The 25,637-nt window shown below is 39.7% G+C and overlaps 1 protein-coding gene across 2 annotated transcripts; it reads right to left on the bottom strand.

The window, feature by feature from the left end:
- Nucleotides 1-15: 15 nt before the first annotated feature.
- Nucleotides 16-25,637, bottom strand: LOC104611675 (protein RBL-like). 2 transcript variants are annotated; one of them, XM_010278845.3, is made up of 5 exons: nt 24,898-25,637; nt 24,699-24,797; nt 1,483-2,570; nt 1,142-1,400; nt 16-271 (listed from the first exon to the last, which is right to left on the bottom strand). In XM_010278845.3, exons 1-5 carry the CDS (start codon nt 24,914-24,916, stop codon nt 42-44), a joined length of 1,695 nt encoding a protein of 564 aa, XP_010277147.1. In that variant the 5' UTR covers nt 24,917-25,637; the 3' UTR covers nt 16-41. The 2 variants fall into 2 exon arrangements, with proteins under 2 accessions (XP_010277147.1, XP_088750224.1); XM_088894098.1 differs by having other exon boundaries at nt 24,699-24,786.

Below are 25,637 nucleotides of genomic sequence, written 5' to 3'. Positions count from 1 at the left end.
ACCAAGAAAGACATATTAGAGAATAAAAAACATAAGAATTATTAGGAATTAGTTGTTGGATCATCAGTTACATCATCTGCAAATACACAGATACCTCTGTCCTGTCCCATAGCAGATTTATTCTTGCTTTTGGATGACTTACCAGATGATTTGACCTTTGTTAATGATTTTCTGCCCTTCTCTGCTTGCAACTCCAACCCCTTCTCAGAAGGCTTCCGCTTTCTTTTCAAGCATGTTACACCCGTATCATCTGCAATGGAGTTATCTATGGCTGCAAAGTACAGGTTATCACGTCAAAAAAAAAAAAAAAGAAAGAAAGAAAAACTATAGGAACATTCATAAACTCAAAAAAAAAAAAAAGGAATATAAACTTCAATAGGCAAAGAACTGTGTAACACGTATCTTTACAAGTTCATATTAAAAGAGTTAAAAGTCTGAAATTTGATACACTGTATAGGAGATGCTCTAAAGGTCAATTCAATTGGATGATCCCAACCACCTATTCTATAGACATCCACCTAAATGTATAGACCTCTTATCCCCCTTGGACTGCTCAAAATTTTCTCATAAGCTTCCAATATAACTCGTGTGAAATAGTTAGGATCATATGACATATGAATGAGATGATTTCTAGTCAAAGACAACTGCTTGTCATGATGTTTGCAGTTAGGCAGTTCAGAAAACATAGGAGCAACAGACATGTAAATTTCAGGGGACAGTTGAAATTGGTATTACATGGACACAGACATGGGAATTGGAATCAATGTGTGGCTGGAAACTTGACCTGGCAAAATGGAAAAAATGGACTCTGACATTTTTCGTTGGTTGTTAGGACTCAGAAAGGCACTTACTATTCAAGTAGCCCAAAGATATTGAATTCTAATAGCATATACCTAAAGAAAAATGTTTGAAGTTTTATTTTTGCCAGTAGGATTTTTGTATAGAAAATGCCATCAATTGTGTTAGTTGTTTATGTCAAACAAGCAAGGATGAAAGGAAAACTTTACATGGAAGTGACCCTCAAAAAGCCATAGTATTAGAATCTGAAGCACGTCTGAGAGACATACTTTAGGTGAGTCCATGCAACGCTGGTTGAAATCAAAGGCATTGTGATTTTCAATGTACTGTAACCTATATTTACCTTCCACTGGACTTGAAGCAGGATTTGTGATTTGCCCATTCTGTCCTGCCTCTTCTGAAAGAGCGGATCCAGAATGATTGCTGTCTGCCAACTTTGATGCACTTCTGATAAATTTCTCTTGTTCAGGAACATCTGGACAGGGAATTGCTGGCAAGAAACAAAGTTCTCCCTGTGACATATCAGAATCACTGAAAGCAGAATCCCTCTCCACCATCATAATATCAACCTCCTCATCTTCATTAACAACTGATTCCTTCACCTGTGGATTATTCCTTCAAATTTAAGAAAATCAAAAATAGAGAAAACAAATAAAATCTACTTAGTCAGTCTTCCCTTCTCACCTTCTCAGTTTCAGGCATCAAATCAAATTCATCTTCTCTTTCAATATACTCTTCATTTTCCTCAAGCTCTTTGAAATCGGGAGCAAATGCACTCCAGTTCTCAGTATAATCTTTAGCCCATATGTAAACCAATCCAGAAAAAGAAACTGAGACCACAATAGGATGCACAGGATGCCATACCAGATCTGTCAATGCTTCCTTGGGACCTTCAAGGATCTTTACCAGATGTCCTGCCCTGTCCCATATGTAGATCTTGTGCTCCCCTTTGTTAGCAGAAGCACCAACAACCCACTCACCATCACCACTGAAACAAGGTGCTTTCCATTGGATCCTAGTGACAGAATCCTGAAACTCATGAAAAAATACCAAGCACCTTGACCCGACTGCCTTTAGCTTCTCAACACCTTGCAGCTCACCTATGGTACTGCACAGTTGATCAATAGCCCTTGGACCATCTTTTGGGGGGAGAAGATTCTCAAAAATTCTGATTGTCCGGTCATTTGAATTTGTAAGAAGGTACTGTCCATTCCTACTGCATACAATATTCTTAATAACTGCAGCACCGGGAACTGAAACAATTCCACGCACTTGAATGTCCTTGTAGTCAATTATAAGTATTTCTCCTCTGGAATTCCCAACATAAATTAGGTCCCCATACTTGCTAAAGCATGCAGCAGTTGGAGTAAAAGGAAGAGACCCATCTATAAACCTATTGCATGATGGCAGTACAGTGCCGGTGCCTGAATCAAACACAGAAGCTGGAAGCACAGTTGTGCTTCCAGTGTTCAAGTTGACAATGATAGGAGCAGATGAGAGTGGACATGCCAGGCAGACAGAGGGAGTGCTGGAACCAGGATGCAGACAAGCATGCAATGTAGTTTGATGCAGAGTTGTACGTGTAACCTTTTCACCACTCACAACGTCCCAAAGTGTCAAGGACTTGTCTGTGGCAGACACAAGTATGTAGTGACCATACTTTGACCAACAGACACTTGTTATGGGAGAAACACAATCTTTATCCCGAAGTTCCTTAGCTATCCCCCTGGTCTGAAAATCCCAAACAACACAGCTCCCATCAGAGCAACCAGCTGAACAAACAATAACAAACAAGCTATCAAATAGTGAATTGATAAAATCTGAAACCAGAGTCACCAGACCCAAAAATTTCTCAGTTAAGCTGAAAATTAAATGTCTGGACAAGATTTTTGTGCTTATGAAACTAAAAACCATTAAAGAAAATAAGAAATTTTAGAACAAGCTACAAAGATATATAGTATCTACAAAAAATGGGGATGTTTCAAAATCCAATTGAATACGCATGCTGAGGTGAACAGGAGCACTCAGCATGTTTTTAACTATGATGTTTCAGAAAACATAGAATAACTTGACGAGGGTAATTCAGGTCAATTTCTAGGTCAAACTGATGACTTCATCAATGAATTTTAACATATATTACATAGACACATGCATAATATTACAATGCAGCCTATCAATATCAATAGATGGAAAGCATAAGAAAGAAAACAGGCATACTCTTTCTCATCATTAAATTCCACTAAATAGATCCATAAATACTAATTTTAAAGGTCATTTACTAAGACACCCCCAATGGTTTCACGTAAATACTAAGACCTACTGGTCCTACCCTATAGTTTGCATATTAATAAGACTCCCCCTCTATTCTGTAACCACTTTACTTAATGCACCTTTGTGTGTATTTCCATTTTGGAATGAAAGTAATACTAAAAAACAAAACAACAAAAAGTAAATAAAAAAGTAAAGAAAATAACAGAAGTAAAAACAAATGTATTTATTTTTATTTTTATTTTTTATTTTCTGTTTTCTTCCTTTGTTTTTCTTTTGAAGTTATTATTTTCTTTATTTCCCTATTATTGTCTATTTTATTTTTTTTATTTTCTGTTATTTCAAATTGGCATTCCAGTTATTTCTTTTTAATTAATTTGTTTGAACATATGCTACGGTCAAAAGTCCCCAATTAGATTGCGTTTTAATAAATGATCCCTAATTTTTTAAGAGTCACCAATTTTCCTCTTCCTTCACTTTCCTTTTAATATAGCCAGTTGATTTTCAGACTTTAAATCATATACTCTAATGCCAAATATCACACATTTCCTTTAGATAGTTTTGTAAGACCTCCTGTAGTAATGCAGTGATCTGCCCAGTCCACACAGTTTGTTGAAGAAACAACATTTTAACAAATTGGACCAACTTCAAAACCAACCAATGAGTGATCTGATTCACACTTTGTTTAAGTTTCTAAGCTTAAACATGACTAGACATGGATTCATCTTGTTGCTAACCTTCAAAATGGTTGTTATACGTCAGTTATTCTAGATGCCATTCTATTCACTAAATTATTGAGTACACAAAAGTTTGAACTCCAGTAATGCACTCAGTGTTTTAAAAGCACAAGGCTCAAGGCGAGGCGCACGCCTTTTTAAGCAAGGTGCAAAATTACAAAAAAAAAAGCTAAAATATAAAAAAAGGTCAGAAAATTCAAAAAACAGCCAAAAAATTATAAAAATGCAAAAAATTCAAAAAATATTAAACATAATGTTAATAAAAAATATAAACTGAAATTCTAAAATAAATGTTTTAAAAAACCTATTATCTAAAATTAAAATACATAAACATAACATATAAAGCGTATTCAAATGAAAATTTAAAAATAAAAGCAAACATATAAAGCATTTTCAAGCATGTAAAACCCACAATCTCTTTTTTTCCTTAATTGCATTGCTTCAAGTAGCTAATGTGACATAAAACATATTGCATTCTTGATTCTATGAGTCACCTTTGTACCACGCCCCTCGAGGCAAGCCCGAACAAGTCTATGTTAGGGTCTTCGCTCGCTCACCGAAGCTTCGAGAACCCCCTATCTGCTAGTGTTGTTCATTCATTCATTGCAATAAAATATCTTCTTAAAAGGCAATGAAAGTTATAAAATCATTATTTTTTATGTGAGAAATAAGAATTTCAGACTCTAACATAGACTTATTTGGGTTTGCCTCGAGAGGCGTGGTTGGGGGTCTGGGAGCAGAGCCCCCGGCCCAACCGTTAGACTAAAAAAAAAAGCAAAAAGCGCAAAATTTTAAAAAGGTGAACACCGCCTAGGCATGCGCCTTTTGAAAGGGGTGCACCTAGGACCTGGCCTAGGTGCATACCCCAAAATGCGCCTCGCTTGTGTGCCTAGGCACGCCTTTTAAATCATTGGATGCACTTTGCATATCCCTCTCATTATTCATTCAACCACCTAAGGTAGGATATAATACAACATGACTAGCTAGAACATGCTGCATCTTGATGTTTTCTACCTTCATAGAAGTTCCATGAATGATAACATTTTGGAACTACCAGGTAAGATGAAGTACAAACAACAAATCTGGAGGAATGGGAGTGGCTTTGGTGGAAGTCATACTTCAAAATTAAAAACCCACTGACAGAACCATTGCAGGTCAACCGTTACTCTGACATGCTAAGATCCTTTCTTATGAAGACCTTAGACTGCATGCCCTTTATATTTTATTTTTTGGATGATCTGGCATATGGTACAACAGATAGCAATAATGTCGACAAATGCCTGTTTCTTCTTGAAATAGTAAATTCTCAGACTGAGAAGTGTGAGAGTGAGGGTTTGAGTCCAAGAGCAGCCACTTGTAAAAATTGCCAAGGTTTAGGTTTGTATCAAGTCCACCCTCGTAACCCCAAATAGCTGGCACCAACATTGGGTAATGGCCCTCTATTTAGTATTATTTTAAGTTATGGGGTTATCACAACATCAATAACATATAAAAGTTGCAACCATATATAGTTGTGCTTCCCTGTTGCCCAGATTTGTCTTACCATCTTGACAATTATGATAAATGTAAGATAATTAAGTGAAAATTAACTACTTAACCATCAACATCATCTGAAGTAGAGTAGTTGTGACTTCAAAATGGAGTTTACAGTCTTTAGACCATAGTAAAAGTGAGAAGAATGGAAATTTGGTAAGATTTGTTGGATTGAAGTCTTTGTATGTATGAGTATTCGGCTGATAAGAGTTCTTATTAGCCTATACTTAAGTTTAAGTTGTCCTGTACTGGGCCTTTGTTAATGGGCCTAATCCTGTTTAATGTTTTAAGTTGTCTGGGTGTCCCATCACTAATCAGGGGCATTCTAGTAACTTCCTGTATCATTGTACTACACCATAATATAAATAATAGTACTGTCGACTGAGTAGATAGTTCGACATTCCTGCATCTCTTCTTCTTCTTCTTCTCTTTTCTGCTACTTCGGCTACAGTAATTTAGCTTTCATGGTATCAGAGCATTAGCTTCTTCCTGGTTTCAGCCGGCACACACTCTCTTCTCTTGTTGTCTTTTCATCTTCTCTCTCCCTTTTCTGGGTTGCTGTAGAGAAGACCTAGGGGTGTAAGAGTAAAGCAAGTTCGAACCTAGGGTTTCTCTTGGTTGTGGGACTCAAGGGAAGTAAGACCCAGAAGTAGATGTCCTACTAGGTTATTTCCAGCAAATAGTAGCTATTTGGCTACTAAGAGAGGTCTGTGTAGGACAGACCTAGTTGAGGACTGATTTCAGCAGTCCTAGCACTAGCCGAAAGGGGCTTAGCTACTTCTACAGTTACAGCTTCGGTGCTCCAGCAAGACTCGCACAGACTTAGCTTCTTCTACAGAGCCCACTGTTCACTTGCTACTGTTGTGGCCTCGAACTGTTCACTCACTACTGTACCCGAACTGTTGCAGTTTTCGGTTCAGCCCAAGTGAAGTCTATCTAGTGTTCTACCAGCACTGTGAACACTTCTACCATCATAGCAATGTGGCAAACAGCTCTAAGTTCAGGGTGGTTATCAGTCCGAAACCCCTCACCACTGCTGTGAGATTACCTAGGGAGCAGCCAGCTCCAGATTGTTCAGCACTGTGAACCCTAGTTGAGGACTGATGTCAGCAGTCCTAGTATTGGCCGCAAGGAAGGGCACTCTCTTTACAGTTGCAGTACTCAAAGTTCAAGTGGAGTCTGCATAGCACAATAGTTGAGAACCCTTAGCTTCAGGTCGGTTACCAGCCCAGAACTCCTTGCTTGCTGTTGTAACTGAACTGTTTCAGAACTGTGACAGTCTCGGCAAGTCTGAAACTGTGTCGAGTGCTGTCAGAACCTGCTGTGGTCATTTCAGCTAATCAGATCTGCTCCAGAACTGGTTCAGAACCTTCAGAACTGCTTCGGCTAGTCTCAATCAGTGTCACCTACACAGTGGCTGCAGTCAAGATGTCTTCAATACCCAGAGATGTTTCTTCTAGAGATAACAGGCCTGCGGCAAGTGGGAATTTTGTCACCAGCAACAATGATGACAACTCACAAAATACACCAACAGTGTCTTCTTCTCCTATGGGACAGGTTGTTGATTCCTCTGGAACTGGTACATTGGGCTTCTCTGCTAGTGAGGTTGAGATCCTTAGTAGGGCATTAGCCCGTCTAAGAAATAATTCTTTTGCTTCTACATCTCTTGCTAGATCAGGTACAACCTCTGCCTTTAGTGCCACTGGCTCTATTGACTCTACTTCTTGGGTTATTGATTCCGGTGCTACTGACCATATGACACATATGTCTTCCCTATTCTCTTCATATCATTTGTTGTCTGGTCAGGATAAGATGAGAGTTGCTGACGGGTCTTTCTCCACTATCTCTGGAAAGGGAATTGTTGACCTAAGGACCTCTCTCTTAAATCAGTTTTACATGTTCCCAGTCTTACCTCAAATCTCTTGTCTGTTTCAAAACTTACCAAAAATTTGAACTGTAGTATAACCTTTTTTCCTACTCATTGTGTCTTCCAGGACAGATTGACAAGGAGAACGATTGGGTGCGGTCATGAGTATGGAGGCCTCTACTACCTTGATGCAGACATCGGCTCAGCCTTACAAGCATCTTTTGCTAGTAATCCGGAAAGTGTGGAGTCAATAGCTAAGCTGCATCTTTGGCATGCTAGGCTAGGTCATGTGTCTTTCTCCTCATTAGAAATGTTGTTTCCCGAATTGTTTAAGGGCATTCCAAGTCAGAGTCTAACCTGTGAAGTATGTCAAATGTCAAAACAATGTAGAACTATGTATCCAATTTCCAACAATGAAATTTGTGCTCCTTTTGATTTGGTTCATTCTGATGTCTGGGGCCCTTCACCCATTGTTTCCTTTGATGGCTTCCGGTACTTTATCAGTTTTATTGACCACTACTCTCGTTGTACATGGATCTACCTGTTAAAAGGACGGGATGAAGTACCACGGATAACCATGGCATTTTGCAAGATGATTGAAACACAGTTTAATAAGAAGATTAAGCAATTCAGGTCAGACAATGCTGCTGAATACTTTGAAAAATCCTTGAACTTATTCCTGGAAGATGCTGGCATACTACATCAGTCATCCTGTGCTTATACTCCTCAGCAGAATGGAGTTGCTGAGCGCAAGAATAGACATCTATTGGAGACAGCTCGAGCCTTACTATTCTAACACAAAGTCCCCAAGCAATACTGGTCTCAAGCTGTACTTTCTGCATCATATCTGATAAACCGGATGCCATCTAAGGTGTTGGGTATGAAAACCCCTTTCTCTGTTTTGTGCCCCACTCTTCCAGTTTTTCCCCTTCCTCCTCGGGTCTTTGGCTGTATATGTTTCATACATGTGAAGGATCCAAAGAAGACTAAGCTAGATCCTAAGGCTACAAAGGGAATATTCTTGGGGTACTCTCCTACACAAAAGGGTTACAAGTGTTATGACCCTGTCTCCAAGAGAAAGTATGTCACCAGAGATGTGGTGTTCTTTGAGTCTCAACCCTATTTTCAGTCTTCTCAGAATCCTCTTCAGGGGGAGACTAGTGGGATGGAAGAGGATTCTCATTCTCCCTCCTTTTTTGTTCCCCTATCTACCTCGGGTCTTCCATCCTCTCCTCCTACTCCTTGTTGTGACATTCCGGGTCAACCTAGTGAGGCTCCCACTGTGTCGGTTACCTCTCCTGATGCTGCAGATGTTCTTGAAGGCTCCAGTAGGCAACAAAAAGAGATACTTACATACAACAGAAGGAAAAGGGGTCCTCAACCTCATGACAGCAACCAGTTGGACTCGGATCAATCTGTCTCTACAATCCAAGGTAATTTCAACTCTCATACTTCTGATTTGGATCTTCCTATTGCTCTCCGTAAGCCTATCCGCTCTTGCACCACCCGGCACCCCATTGCTGATTTTGTTTCTTACTCACATTTATCTCCTGCCTATCACTCCTTTGTGTCTGCTCTTTCCTCTGTGCGTGTTCCTTCTAGGTACTCAGAGGCTGTGTCTGATCCAAGGTGGAAAGAAGCTATGAATGAAGAGATGAAAGCCCTAATGAAAGCAAGAACTTGGGAATTAGTGGATCTGCTAGAGGGGAAGACCACTGTTGGGTGCAAGTGGGTGTTTATTGTAAAGCACAGGGAGGACGGGTCCATTGAAAGGTACAAGGCCAGACTTGTGGCAAAGGGGTTTACTCAGAAAGAAGGGATTGACTACAAAGAAACCTTTGCCCCGGTAGCAAAGCTCAACACAATTCGGGTTCTATTGTCACTAGCAGCAAATTTTTCATGGGAACTTCATCAGCTGGATGTGAAGAATGCCTTCTTAAATGGTGACCTTCATGAAGAGGTATTTATGGAACCTCCACCAGGCTATGACTTTAGTAGAAAGGTGTGCAAATTGAGGAAAGCATTATATGGGTTGAAGCAATCTCCCCGTGCATGGTTTGAGAGGCTCTGTGGGGCCATGAAGAAAGTGGGGTACACTCAGAATGGTGCAGACCATACCTTGTTCATAAGGAGACAGGATAGCAAACTTACTGCACTCATTGTTTATGTGGATGATATGGTAATTACCGGGAGTGACTTGGAAGAGATAAAAAGACTGAAAGAGTTTCTAGCTTCTGAATTTGAGATCAAAGACTTGGGTCATTTGAGATATTTTCTTGGGATTGAAGTTGCCAGGTCAAGAGAGGGAATCTACATATGTCAGCGGAAGTATGTTCTTGACCTCCTAGAGGAAACAGGCATGATGGGGTGTAGGCCAGCAGATACTCCAATGGAACAGAACCATGGCCTGCAGGAATCAGTAGGGGAGGACTACTATGATAAAGAGAGATACCAAAAATTGGTAGGGAAGCTGATATACTTATCCCTCACTCGGCCAGATATTGCTTATGCTGTGCATGTTGTCAGTCAATTTATGCACTCTCCAAAGATTCCTCATATGAAAGCAGTTGAAAGGATTCTCAGGTACTTGAAGACTTGCCCAGGGAAGGGAATTCTCTTCAGGAAAAACAATAGAATTGAAATTGAAGCCTACACTGATGCAGATTGGGCTGGGTCTGTTGGACACAGGAAGTCAACCTCGGGTTACTGTACATTTGTGGGAGGAAACCTGGTCACATGGCACAGTAAGAAGTAGAATGTAGTGGCTAGATCAAGTGCAGAAGCAGAGTATCGAGCTATGGCCCACGGGGTTGCTGAACTCTTATGGCTCAGAACTCTTCTTAATGAACTTGGCATTAAGGCTGAAGGTCCTCTCAAGCTGTATTGTGACAATAAAGCTGCCATCAACATTGCCAACAATCCCGTGCAGCATGACAGGACAAAACATATTGAGATTGATCGGCACTTTGTTAGAGAAAGAATTGTCTCGAGTGAACTCTGTGTGCCTTATACTCCATCTGAGATGCAAATTGCGGATGTACTGACTAAAGGGCTGGCAGCAGCAAAGTTTAGGGACATGCTTGGCAAGCTAAACATGATTGATATCCATGCTTAGCTTGAGGGGGAGTGTTGGATTGAAGTCTTTGTATGTATGAGTATTCGGCTGATAAGAGTTCTTATTAGCCTATACTTAAGTTTAAGTTGTCCTGTACTGGGCCTTTGTTAATGGGCCAAATCCTGTTTAATGTTTTAAGTTGTCTGGGTGTCCCATCACTAATCAGGGGCATTCTAGTAACTTCCTGTATCATTGTACTACACCATAATATAAATAATAGTACTGTCGACTGAGTAGATAGTTCGACATTCCTGCATCTCTTCTTCTTCTTCTTCTCTTTTCTGCTACTTCGGCTACAGTAATTTAGCTTTCAAGATTTTCAGGAGGTTGTGCCATTTAAAGTGGATTACAGATTGAGCAGATATGGGAAAGTTTTGGAATTGTAATAGGTGCTGCAGTTGAGAGTTAGGCTCTTTGTTAAAGTGTGACTTCTTTAAAGTGCTTGAGCCTCAAAGTTTGGATTTTTTTTTTGCAATTATAAAAAATATATAATTTTTTTATTTGCTATTTCAAAATAATTCATTTTCTATGAAGAAAAAAATAAGCATTCAAATTTGGTCAATTAGTACACCATATTCATAGTGAATGGGGAAATAAGCAAATGATGTAAAGATGTTTTTACATCAGTAGGACAGGGTCATTCATTATTTCAGTGAATCATTTCTTTGGACAGAATATCTGGTCATATTCAAGGCTTTGATGGGGATCAAGCAAATGGGCAGAAGGCGAACACCCTTTATTTAGTAACCTGGAAAATATAAAGCCATTTAGGATTTACAGTACTAGAATTTATCTGGGAAAATTACTTCAAAGGGCATGATGGTTCATAACTAGCTTTTATGGGTAGCCTATCTGGTTTTTTGCCCCTAAGGCTATGTTTGGTTTGAGTGAAAAGGTATTGTTAGAGTTGGTCGAGTAACGGTAGCTTAGTCTTTTCATTATGTTTTAAGTTATGTGATGGTGTGGCAATTCTGTTTTATCTTTTTTAATTCACTTGTCCCATACTTAAGTAGGGGTATATTTGACCTTGTACCCTAATTCTAATATAATAGAGATTATGATCGACTAGGAGGGTTAATCTCTCTAGTTCGACAACTTCTTCTTCTTCTTCACTCTCTCTCTCTCTCGGAACAGGACTTATCTGAACCATTGAAACATGGTATCAAAGCACTAAATACAGGAGAAGAAGGCTGTGGTTTCAAGTACCTGGACCTACGATCTCCTATCCTTTTCTTATTTTCTGGGCTGCAATCTGAGGTGCACAGGTAGAAGGCTGCGGCAGGTTTTTTTTGGTAAGCCAGGACTGTCGCAATCTTCATTACAGGTGTTAGGAAGGTGCGGCAGCCCTAGGTTAGTAGTTCTAATACTGCTGTCACCATGAGTGACAGCCCTAGTGGTCGTGTGGTGGTTGGTTATCAATAGTGATGCGAAGAAAAAAATTTTGGGCTGAAAGAGCAGCCGAATGTGTCTGAATGGTGGTTTACATTAAGTTTTTCTTTTCTTCGATTGTGGTTGGTTGAGAGATTGCTGTAGGTGATGTGGAGGATAAACCATTGGTTGAATCTCCAGGGTTTGATGACTAGGAACATGAAGATGCCTAAATCATGGCATGGTTGTGGAACAATATGGAACCCAAGATAAGTGTCAACTTTATTATCCTAGATAGAACCAAGGAAATATGGGAACAGCCAAGAAACTTTATTCTGGACAGGATAATACTATGAGAGTATATCAGTTCTATCAGGAGTACTTCAATTTAAAGCAACGAAATCAAACCCTAGAAGAGTATTATGACAGTATGAGGAACCTCAGAAATGAACTCAACGTCTATTATCCCCTAACTCCAGATGTTAAAATTCAGCAACAACAAAGGGAGCAACTGGATGTAAACAGGTTCTTAGTGGGGCTGAAATCAGAGTATGACCAGTTAGAGCACAAATATTGGGAGGCTCTGCTCTTCCTACACTTAAGGAAGTATTTGCTCAGCTTCGTAGGATTTCATTGGGACCCACAGAGAATACCACAACGTCTGACAGACTAGTGCTTGTTGTAGCGAGAGGAGGTGGACGTGGTAATAGAGGGGGAAGAGAAGCATTTTGAGGAGGCCGCGGTAGTCCCATGTTTTGTCATGGTGGTGGTGGAAGTGGTGGAGGTCATGACTCAGGGGGAGGTCGTGGTATAAGAAGAGAGAACACTACTAGAAAGTGTACATATTGTGGTAAAGACGGACATACGATTAATTTCTGTTATGATCTACATGGCCCACCCTCTACATGGGCTAATCATGCGGTTGCTGATAGACAGATCAAACACCTTCCACGTCTACATCTGCTTCCGGGAAGGAGATGATGAGTGTACCACGAGATGAGTATGAGAGGTTCCTTTAGGCCACTTCACAACATACCACTGCTACTCTTGCACACTCAGGTATGGCCTGTCTGGCATCCAAACCTTCTCACTGGATTATTGATTCTGGAGCCTCTGATCACATGACTAAGATTCCGGGTGTGTTTACCTTGGCCAATGGTTCTTCTTCCCCCATTTGTGGTGTTGATAATGTTGACACTACATCTCTTTCTTTATCATCTGTTCTATATGTGCCTAAATTTCCGTTCAACCTCATGTTAGTTAGTAAATTAACTAAGGCCCATAATTGCTCTATCGCATTTTACTCTTCATCTTGTGTTTTCAGGATCTCAAGACGGGGAAGAAGATTGGTGGAGGGCATGAGGCCGGTGGATTGTATTATCTTGACGGTGGTGGATCTTCAGTTGCACTTCGAACTTCCTTAACTCCTCTCCAATGGCATTGTTAGTTGGGACATCCATCTCTCAAGGCTCTCAAGCTACTGGTTCCTTCTTTGAGTCATTTGTCTTCTTTATAGTGTGAGCTGTGTCAGTATGGGAAACACCATCGAGATTCCTTTAGTCCTAGGGTTGATAATCGTATGTTGAGTCCTTTTGCTTTAGTCCATTCAAATCTTTGGGGTCCGATTAAAATTGAGTCCTATAATGGTTACAAGTATTTTGTCATTTTTATTGATGATTGTTCAAGGATTACATGGATTTATTTAATGAAAGAAATGAGTGAATTATTTTCTATTTTTCAAAAATTCCATGCTGAAATATATATGTAATTTGGTGTTCCAATAAAAGTTCTTCGTTTTGATAATGGTCGTGAATACTTTCTTACTTCCTTTTAACAATATTTGGAACAACATGGCATCACTCATCAGACTTCGTGTGCATCCATCTCTCAACAAAATGGGGTGGTTGAATAAAAGAACCGTCATCTTCTTGAGATTGCTCGATCTATTTTTCGTCAAATGAACGTTCCTAAACGTTTTTGGAGTGACACAGTGCTTACTGCTTGTTTCCTCATTAATCGGATGCCCTCCTTCATCCTTTACGGTCGGTCTCACTTTTCTATTTTGTTCCCCACTTTGTCTCCCTTTCCATTAACTCCCCAAGTCTTTGGGTGTGTGTGCTTTGTTCATAATCTAAGTCCTGGTTTAGACAAGTTGGATGCATGCTCTATTAAGTGTATCTTTCTTGGCTATTATCAGACCCAAAATGGGTATAAGTGTTACAATCCTATCACTCGGGAAGTCATTTGTTTGTCCTGATGTCACATTTTTTGAGTCCATGCCACTCTTCTCAGGGCCTGATGTACTGTCCTCTTCACCATCAATCCCTCTTCCTCTTCCAGTTGGTGATCCCATTCTGGTTGTTCTTGTTATGTCTAAACCTTCACCTCCTCCAGTGCAAATTCCTACTAAACGACCATTGATCCAGCACGTGTATACTCATCGATAGACACCGGCACCTCCTCCGACTTCTACCTCATCTATGGATCCTATAGTTGCTCCTGTCTTAGAGCCTTCTAAACTTAATCTTCCCATTACATTACGGAAAGGTAAATGTACTTGTACCCTACATCCCATTTCCAATTATGTTTTTGTCTCTCACCTTTCCACTTCACATCGCCAATTTGTTTCTCTATTGTCCTCTATATCTATACCCAAGGATGTCCAGGAGGTCCTTACTTCACCGAGGTGGCATCAAGCAATGGAGGAGGAACTCTCTACTCTTCAACACAATCACACGTGAGAGCTCACCACTCTTCCTCCAAGTAAGCATGTTGTAGGTTGTAAATGGGTGTATACTATTAAATATTACCAGATGGTAGTGTGGAACGGTTGAAAGCCCGACTGGTTGCTAAAGGTTATTCTCAGTTATATGGGGTGGACTATATGGAAACCTTCTCCCTTGTGACTAAGATTGATTTAGTTCATGTCTTAATTTCCTTACCAGTTATGTATGATTGGCCTATGTTTCAGTTTGACATTAAAAATGCCTTCCTCCATGGTGACCTTGTAGAGGAGGTATATATGGAGCAACCACCAAAGTTTGTTGTTCAAGGGGAGGATGGTAAGGTACTAAGGTGTGTAGACTGGAAAAGGCAATTTATGGGCTGAAACAATCTCCTCGTGTTTGGTTTGAGAAGTTTAGTGAAATGGTGAAAAATTTTGGAATGAAGCAATGTCAGGTCGACCACTCGGTGTTCAGCTATGATTTTGAAGCCGAAAAGATTTTATTAATGATTTATGTGGATGATATAGTTGTAGTGACAGATTAAGGATTGACAAATTAAAGGCCTTTCTACAAGACCATTTCCAAACAAAAGATCTTGGGAAGTTGAAGTATTTCTTGGGTATAGAAGTTGTTAGGTCAAAACAATGTATAAATTTGTGCCAAAGAAAATATGTTCTTGATCTGTTGGAAGAAACGGGATTGTTAGTTGTAAAACTAGTTGAAACACTCATAGAACTAAATGCTAAGTTGAGCAGTGATGCAGGTGAAATATTTGATGATCTTGGAAGATATAGACGGTTAGTGGGGAAGTTGAACTACCTAACTATTACCAGACCAAACATCTCCTTTGTTGTTAGTGCGGTGAGCCAATTTATGCAAAATCCTCGAGTACCTCACTGGGATGCAGTTCTTAGAATTGTATGGTACTTGAAGGGAGCTCTAGGTCATGGGTTATTGTAAAAACCAGGGGGAAGACTTGAGATAGTTGGGTATACAGATGCAGATTGGGCAGGTTTAGTGTCTGACAGGAGATCTACTACAGGTTATTGCACGTTTCTTAGAGAAAATCTGGTGATATGAAAGAGTAAGAAGCAAAATGTTGTGGCAAGTAGTGCTGAAGTTGAATACAGGGTCATGGCACACACTACATGTGAATTAGTATGGCGGAAAAATCTTCTACAAGAGGTTGGATTCTCAATTTGCAAACCTATGAAATTGTAATGTAACAACCAAGCTGCAATCCACATCTCATCTAATCCAGTTTTTCATGAAAGAACAAAACACATAGATGTTGATTGCCATTTTGTGAGGGAGAAAGTCCTTACTGGAGATATAAGCACAGAACACGTGAGTTCAAGTGATCAATGGGCAAACTTATTTACAAAAGGTTTGAGTTTAGGGAGAAAGTCCTTATGTTTTAATTTCTGTGGTGATGTGGCAATTTTGTTTTATCTTTTTTAATTCACTTGTCCCATAATTAAATAGGGGTATATTTGACCTTGTACCCTAATTCTAATATAATAGAGATTATGGTCGACTAGGAGGGTTAATCTCTCTAGTTCGACAACTAGGAGGGTTAATCTCTTTCTCTCTCTTTCTCTCTCTCTCTCTCTTTGAATAGGACTTATCTAAACCATTGAAATAGAAATGTTTGGTTTTTAGCCCCTAAGGCTATGTTTGTAAAGGTTTCCCAACTTTTCCTTTCCTTTCCCTTCTTTCAAACCAAACACAGCCTAAGGGTTGAATATTGGTAATTGCTTACGTTCTGGGGTCACATGGCACAAACAAGAGAGGTCCATCTCATTATATACAAAAACTAAAAAAATATATATGCTTTCACTTCTATTTTACCTTTATTTTCTTTGAATATAGGGAAGGGGGCAGCGCAGTGCATGAGCCTCCCACCAATGCAGGGTCTGGGGAGAGACAGATGTACGCAGCCTTACCCTATAAATACAGAGAGGCCTTTTCCAAGATTTGAACCCTGGTCACCCAAGTCGCAATGGAGCAACCCAACCATTGTGCCAAGGCCCACCCTCTTGGATGAATTTCCTCAACTTTCAAGTGAGTCTACTTTAATTAAAAACATAACTTCGACCTCCACTTAGTCAGTGGATACTCACCAAAACATGTCAGTCTATCAAAAATAAGGAAAAATACAGATCTGTAATTGTAGAAATGCAAAAGCTAATGGGAAATTTTGGAGCAACAATCAGCTAGCTATATCCCACCAAATAATCAAGCCTTGGAAGAAAAAAAATATAAATCAACAGAGGCCTTTTGCAGAAAAAATGTGGACCATGGAGTATGAGTGCACTTATGACTCTTGTTTATTAAAAGGTTGGGAGCAATAACATGGTCAGATATTTGAGTAAGAATAAGGAACTGATTACATCGAATTTGTGAATAAGATAATTATCAAAAAAAATTTGTGAATAAGATAACTAAAAAAGCTCTTTCCTCCCTCTTAGAAGCATCTGATCAAAGAACCTGACTAGAAATCTACCTAAATAACCTACTTGAGCATAATGATTTTGCTAGCACCCATGCCTTTCAAAATCAAATGGATAATTGAAATTTGGTTCTACTATGAGCGCTAAACAAATTACAGGAGGTATAACCAGATAAAGTAAAGACAATTCACTAGAAAAATTCTCAGTTTCTTTTATTAAAATTGGTCCTTTTAATATTATGTAGAGTATAGAATATAGAATTCTCAAATCTCTATAGAATATGAAGACATTAAAAATAAAAAGCAATTCTATAACGAAGTGGCTCCAATAAGAGGAAGTTCTTTTTTTTTGGGGGGGGGGAAGACTGGTAAAGTAACTTTCATTAAAAACACAGGCAGAGTACAACAAGCCCCCCAAGGAGAACACCTTGGACAAGCACCAACACCAACTGAATTACAAACTACAGCTCCCACAAACTCCTAGACCTCAACAGTATCCCTTGGTAATAACGTTGAAACCCCTTTGCAGCTGAAACCCAGGAAACCAGCTTCCCAAAAGGGAAAGAGACTAAAATTCTTCCACTTCCTTAAAGGTCTTATGGAAAAGCATGCTATTTCTTTCAGTCCAAATAGTACTTATACTTGAAGTTACTGCAATTAGAAAAACTTTTAGGTTGAAAAAATAACCTAGAAATCGAAAGAGAAGAAAAGAGAAGAAAATAGAAGAAGAAAAGGAGAGGAACGGGGCAAAATATTCTATTACTGCCACCCTAAGCAATATTATTTATGTGTTTAACATAACATTAGGTAAAAGGACAAAAATGCCCTGCTACCTATAACAGTACAAGAAAGAAAGCATAAAGCAAAAAATAAGCAACAAAAAACTGAACTTATGGGACCACAAGTAAATATATCAGGTCCGGTCCACTGTATCACTACACTCCCCCTCAAGCTATGAATAGATATTGATCATTCCCAAATTGCAAAAATTTGATTCCAATTTGACTTTGGTGAAGAGATCAGCAAGTTGCATATCAGAGGCAACATAAGGCAAGCAAACATCTTGAGAAGCAACTTTCTCTCGGATAAAGTGACGGCCAACCTCAATATGTTTAGTTATGTCATGCTAGATGGGGTTGTGAGCAATATTTATAGCAGCTTGATTATCACAATACAACCTCAATGGTTTCTCATACCCAATCCCTAGTTCCCCAAAAAGAGATCTCAGCCAAACCATGAGCCATGGACCTGTATTCTGCCTCGACACTTGAATGAGCAACAACATTTTGCTTCTTACAATGCCATTACACTAAGTTACCTCCAACAAAAGCACAATATTCTGAAGTCCATCTTCTATCATCAACACATCCGGCCCAATCAACAAAAGTATACACCTTGATTTTCATATGACCATTGTTTTTAAAGAGTATACCACGACATGGACATTTCTTCAAGTAAGCAAGGATTCTTTCCACAACCAATAAATGAGTGGTTCTAGGAGAATGCATGTATTGGCTGACAACACAAATAACATAGGAGATGTTAGGACGAGTAAGACATTGATAAAGAAGCTTCCCGACTAATCATTAGTACATGGCTTTGTCTTCAAGAGGCTCGCCCCCTTTAGAACTTATCTTATAATTCAATTCAATAGGTGTGTTTGCTGATTTAACTTCTAGTTTCCCAGTGTCCTCAAGGAGATCAAGGACAAATTTCCTCTGTAAAATGAAGATACCATGTCTAGAGCGGGCCACTTCAATTCCCAAGAAATATCGTAGGTCACCAAGATCTTTCGCTTCAAATTCCTTTTTAAGCAACTGTTTGAGAATCAATCTCATCAACATCACAACCGGCCACAACAATGTCGTCAACATACACTACAAGAAGGGTGAGAGAAGCACCACTTCTCTTAATGAAGAGAGTGTGATTGGAGTGGGCTTGTACATAACCAAAACTTTCAAGAACCAATCTAAATCTATCAAACCAGGCTCTTGGAGATTGCTTTAAACCATATAGGGCCTTTTGCAATTTGTAAACTTTCTTCCCTATAACTTCATCATAAAACCGAAGAGGTAACTCCATATACACCTCCTACAAATCGCCATTAAGGAAAGCATTCTTGACATCCAATTGGAACAGAGGCCATGAAAAATTTGTTGCAAGGGATAGCAAAACTCTAATGGTATTCATCTTGGCAATAGGTGCAATGGTTTCTAGGTAGTTAATGCCACAAGTCTGAATATCTACCCCTTTGCAACCAGTCAAGCTTTATACCTTTCAACTAAGCCATCTGCATTATGCTTCACAGTGAACACCCATCTGCACCCAACTGGTTTCTTCCCTTCTAGCTTGTCAATTAGCTCCCATGTCTTATTTTTAATGAGAGCACACATCTCTTCCTCCATTGCATTCTTCCACTCAAGTACCACAAGAGCTTCCTGGATAGACCTAGGAATAGATATAGCAGAGATAGATACCAAGTAGGACCTATAGGATGGTGAAAGACGATCATAAATGATAAACTGAGATATGCAATGGGTAGTAGATGAAGTGCACTAACGCTTCCCCTTGCAGACTGCAATGGGAAGATCAAGATCATCTAAAGGGGGTAAGGGATCAGAATGTGAGAGTGATGTATCAACAGGAAAGGGGGGAGAAGTACCTGAATCTAGAACTATAGAGGAGAGAGGAACTGGCCTGGACTAATTATGAGCACCAAAATCAACTTGCCTCCACCTCCTATGGTAAACTCTCAACTCCTTACACCTCTGACAATCACCCTCATTACACAACTCTCCTTCAGAATAGGAATAGGCAGTGGAACTTCAAGACAAGGGCTATCCCTCTCACTATTCAATACTTCTTGCAACTTCCAAGATATGCCTATTTTTTCTCTCAGCAACCCCATTTTGTTGAGGTGTATGGGACAAGTATTCTGATGAACAACTCCATACTCAAAAAAATATGAATTCAGGTGTTTAGTGAAATACTTTTGGGCATTACTAGATTTAAAAATTTTGATTCTAACTTCAAATTGAGTGAGGACCATTTGATGAAAAGCACGAGTTAAGGTGGGAACCTAATCTCGAGAACGCATAAGATAAACCCATGAGAAGCGGAGTAATCATCAACAAACAATAATAAAAACTTATACCCCCCATAACAAGAATATGATATGGCCCCCACACAATAGTATGCACAATTCCAAAAGAAGTATTGTTTCTTTTATTACTCAAAAAATAGGAGGATCTACAATGTTTTGCAAGCTCACAGCTCTCACACTTCAAAAAAGACATTTGAACTGACTTAAACAAAGCAGGAAACAAGTTTTTTAAAGACCCAAAAGATAAATGACCCAAATGATTATGTCAAAGTATAATTTGACTCACAGACTGAGAAACAAAAGACTTCGCAACTCCTTTATCACTTCCAGGTGGGTGCTCGAGCAGGTAGATTCCATTGATCTCATGGTCAGTCCCAATCACCTTCCTTGTCACCAAATCCTAGAAAATACAATGGTCAAGAAAAAAGGTTATTGAGCAAGTCTAGCTTCTTGTAAGACTATTGACTAAAAGTAAATTAATGCTAAACTTAGGTACATGCAAAACCGAGGACAAGGTAATGGCATCAGAGACTCTGATGTTTCCCTTGCCAGAATAGGAACAAGGGAGCCATTGGCTATGGATACTTTATTTCTGCCTGAAGACAGATTGTATGAAGTGAATAATGAAGACAAGCTTGTCATATGATCTGATGCACCACAGTCTATAATCCAAGTAGGGTTAGTATTACCTGGAATAGAGGCATGAAAAACAGTGGCTCTTGTACTTGAGTGGGCAAAAGCCGATGTGGAGGAAGGAGGTGTAGTGGTAGCAGAGATAGGCTGAGATGATCCTACAAGTCCAACTTCAATGTACAACTAAGTCAAAGTTGCCCTGGCTGCAACTAAGGCCTCCAAAGAAGCAAACTGAGGTCCCAGAAGGGAAGAACCATCTAATGTAATAGCTGCATTTGCATTTCCCTTCTTATTCCTGAGTCTTTCTGGTACAAGAGTGGGATGAAGCTTCCAACAAGTGTCTTTTGTGTGCCTAGGTTTTTTGCAATACTCACAAAACACACCTTTCTTTCCTTCATTCTTCATCTCTTTCTCCCTCTCACCATTATACTTGTGTCTTGTAGCTGGCTAATGCTACCTACATTTGAGAATTTTGTAGCATAACCTTCCTCCTACTCTCTTCACTATACACTGGGGAGTAGGCTTGAGACAAGGTAACATTTTCCCTAGTGAAAAGTTGTTGTCTAACGATGTCAAAATTAGAATTCAGACCCACAAGAAACTCAAAAACTCTATTTCTCTCAACAACTAATTATAAGTTGTTGCATCCTTATTACTCACCCACTCAATTGTTTCAAGGTGATCTATCTCATGCCCTATGGATTTCAGAGTAGAGAAATAAATTGATACAGGTTTCTCCCCCTGCTTCAAATTGTTCACTTCAGTTATCAACTCATAAGCCCTAGCCACATCAAGTGGTTATGAGTAAGTCTCTTTCATATTATCCCAAATATCCTTGGTTGTCTTTGCCCAAAGGTAATTTCTGCTAATATGGAACTGCATCGAGTTGCCCAACCATGTCATCACAAGATAATTTTCTTGAATCCATTTTGCACAGGAAGGGTCTTCCTTGGCTGGTTCCTTAGTGTCTCCAGTCGCATAGCCTAACTTTCCCCTTCCTCCAATGGCCATCATGGTAGATTGAGCCCACTTCAAATAGTTTGAACCATCAAACCTGATTGTGGTAATCTGAAAAGGGTTGTTACCAATCATACTAACAGCCCTTTCAGCACCTTCTCCAGCAGGTTTCTGTTCACTCCCAAAGAACTCCATACTGAGCTCAACACAGAAAAGAAAAAGAGCATACTTGGCTCCCCTTCCGAATAGAAAAAAAAGAACAAAAACTGAGAATAGGGACAACAATCCAGTAGATTTCAAAAAGAGCAGCCACTCCTCACAGAGATTTCAAAAACCCTACCTCCTGTTACAAAACTTCAGGAGAGTTGAAAAAACTACCCAGAAACTTTTGGGCGGCACCTTCAATATGAGATTTGAACCCTAAATCTCACCTCAAATTAAGTTTTGCTCTGATTCTTCTGACTGCTGGGCAATCTCCAAGAACAGAAGTGTCCTGGGCAAGCTTCGAACTCCATCAATCTCCAAGAATCAGGTCACGAAGAGAACTAAATCTCCAGCCGTATTAAAATCTCATGTATCCGGCTGGGAAGAGCTCACATGAGATTCACGAGCAGAACTAAACCTGCTCTAATACCAACTTGAAGTTACTGCTGTTAGCAGAACTTTTAGGTTGAAAAAACAACCCAGAAATCAAAAGAGAAGAAGAGAAAAGAAAAGAGAAGAAAATAGAAGAAGAATGGGAGAGGAATGGGGCAGAATATTCTATAACTGCCGCCCTAAGCAGTATTATTTATATGTGTTTAACATAAAATTAGGTAAAAGGATAAAAATGCCCTGCTACCTATAACAGTACAAGAAAGCAAGCATAAAGCAAAAACTAAGCAACAAAAAACTGAATTTATGGGACCACAAGTAAATATATCAGGTCTGATCCACTGTATCACTGCAGCTAGAACAGAGACCCAAACAATGCTAGCCGGATTTGAGAGACCTTGAGCTTCCCAACCCCAAAGAAGGTCCAGCACTGTGCTAGGCATTACCCATCATCCTCAGTGCTGAAATATAATACCACCAGAGACAGGAGGTGAAAGAGCAATGGGGTGATTTATGTCCTCCAAAGCCTGCCCACACAACAAACAAATCCGGTCAGGGACCTGCACCCCTCTTCTAGACAGATTTACTCTAGTTAAACATCTATCCAGGGTTGCTGCCCACACCAAAGCATAAACTTTTTGAGGGAGAAATAGGATTTCAAATTCTAGAAGCTGGTGCTGCAACAAGGTTTCTCTCTGAAGGCTTGAGAGCAAAAGAGTTGACTGAAAAAAGTCCATCAGAATTCCAGTTCCAGCTCCAACGGTCTTCACTACTTGTGTACACAACCTGAACTGAAACAAGCTCGAGTATCTCAGCAAGTTTAACATCTCCCAGTCCTGAAAATTCCTTCAAAATGATACCAGATTACTGTCCTACCATTAGCCACATAGCAGTCTGCCACAGCTGCATCTTGGTTATCAGAAATCTGAAACAACTGTGGAAATAACTCTGAAAGAGGGCAGTTTCTACACCAAGGGTCTTTCCAAAAAACCAGCCTACCACCATTACCCAACTTAGGGCTGAGACTTCTGCTGAAACTTGGAAGAATGTCCATAATTTTTCTGCAGATTTGAGTAGCCTAAAGAGGAAAACAAGGAAATAGTTGTCCAATCTCCTCTGTCCATGCCATACTTAGCAGCAATTAAATCTCTCCACCACTTCCTCTTTCCACCCCAAACCTCCAAATCTATTTTCTGAGCAGAGCAGTGTTAAATACCTTCAACCTCCTAATCCCCAGCCCTCCTTGATCCAATGGAGCACGAATCTGATCCCAATTAACTAAATGGATCTTTTTTCCTCCTCCCAACCCTTCCACAGAAAATCCCTCTGCAAATTTTCTATTTTTTGAGCCACTTTCACCAGAATCGGATAGAGAGGGTGTTCTTTAAAAGAGTGATCCTTCCACCCAGGGACAAGTATTTAGCTTTCCATGAAGCAAGTTTCTTTTCTAGACGCTCCAGAACAGGATCCCAAATCAGAGTTGAGGTGCATTTAGCCCCCAGAGGGAGGCCTAGGTACTTAGTTGGCAAATAACCCACTTGGCATGCGAGAACCTCAGCCAAAACATCAATGTTCTCCACATTTCCCAGAAAAGGAAGAAATTTAGGTTTTAAAATAGAAAACGTGGTAGGAGAACAATGACCCAATTGAGTAAACTGGGATTGCAATGCACAATGAATTAATACACAACAAAGAAACCTTAGGAGCAGGGCAAAAGCAAGTAGCAAACACCAAAATAAGCTAACAATGTTTGGAAAAAATGTAATGAGAAAGGAACCGTTTTGAAGGAAGAGGGGTTTAATCAGGTAAAGGCCTAAAGGATAATCTCCTCAATCTCAAAAACAATGAAACAGAACCACAACTATTACAATCCTTTAAAAAAGTTAATGGGTTACACCTAAAAGGAATATTTCACATCACCATGCCCTTTTCAGTAATTCTCCCAATTTATTTGATGTGAAGGATTAATAGCTTTTGATTGCCAATCCTCTCTGGTTCAATCTCATGCTTGGGGTGGGGATGATCCTGCAGCGGCAGTATCATAGATCATCAACCAATGAGTCATGCAATGGGCTCAATCCCACTATTAACCTCCCCATGTCCCTTTGCTCAATAGCATAATAACGTGAACACCGGCAGTCTAATATCAAGTATATTGAATTCATAAAAAGCCGAGAGACATCAAAATAATAAATTAAATAAAAATACAACGGTGAATTCAAAGTTATAACCTGCTTTATCTGCACTCCAAAGGAAAAACACAAAAAAAGAAGATACATTAATTGTGCAAATTTGAAATTAAGCAGTTAAGTTATACTTCTAGACGTTCTGTAAATATCAACCCCGATTATGAATCAATAATATCAACCAAAGAAAAGCAAATACAAAATGGAAGAGTCAAAAATCCAATCTTTCTTGCCATCTATGTTTCAGCTACATTGTCCATTAACTTTCTTTCCATTGTAAGTAGAAAACTAAAAGGAAGCAGCAGAAAATCTCCCCCCCCCCCCCCCGCCCCTCCCAGAAAAAAAGGATTCAGAGGGTTACCAGCGAGAAGTGTTCCGCGGCGATTAAAGGCGATACATTTCATGACTCCATGTTGCAGGAACTCTTCTATCACTTCTGGAAAATCTCCCTGCAAAGGATCTTCACAGACTCACAAAATGCATGAGTCCTTACAGAAAGAGTTGAAAACAAGAGTTACAAGACTGAGGAAAAAGGAAGAAAAAAATCCGAGAAAGCTCACCAATTATTGAGACGTTCATGATGAAGAAGGAATTTCCGCCGCACGGGTTCTAGAAAATCACAGAGTTCTTTGCTTCATGTCTACGAAATCCATATGCCCTAAGAAAAAATTTTAACTTATGTAAGCAACAGAAGCTTCAAATCCTCGGAGGTCTAGCGTTTGGAGGGAATAGATGAATTCGTTCGCACGGTAATAAAAAGTGAGATTTCCTCTTTTTAAGTGGATACTGCAAAAGAGTGAAGATCGACGATATTTGCTCGGAAAGACAGAATCCTAGTCAAGCGCAACCCTAGCCATTACCCGACCCTGTCCCCAGACCCCAGTTTTCGGTGCCGAATCGTGAGTGGGGCAATCGAGATTCCTTCTCCTTCAGCCCTGCCAAATTTGAACTACGCATTAAACATGGAGTTCTAAGTCCTAAGAGGAGTAGATTTATCCGAATGTCTTGGGGCAATAGCATCGTTCCTATGCAATTTCCTTCGAAAAAGAGCGTTGACCCGATGTGACCCATATATAAATTAATCAAATTCTTTCACAGTTTCGCAACAACATCAGCAATTCAGTCATCCGCACGGACATCCTGATTGGGCTTTCCACGTGGCAAAAAAATTTCCTTCGGCTTCGTGTTCCATTTATCTCCATCGTCATCGTGTTCCATGGGTACTACCACTGAGAGCCTCCATCTATGGAATATGGACGCCCAAGCGTTGGCCATCTCCTTGAGGCTGGAAGTATTCATT

This window comes from Nelumbo nucifera, chromosome 1 (genome assembly GCF_055504915.1).
Source record: "Nelumbo nucifera cultivar China Antique chromosome 1, China Antique-T2T, whole genome shotgun sequence".
In the NCBI taxonomy this organism is placed as follows: domain Eukaryota; kingdom Viridiplantae; phylum Streptophyta; class Magnoliopsida; order Proteales; family Nelumbonaceae; genus Nelumbo; species Nelumbo nucifera.
This window is presented reverse-complemented; position numbering and strand designations above follow the sequence as displayed.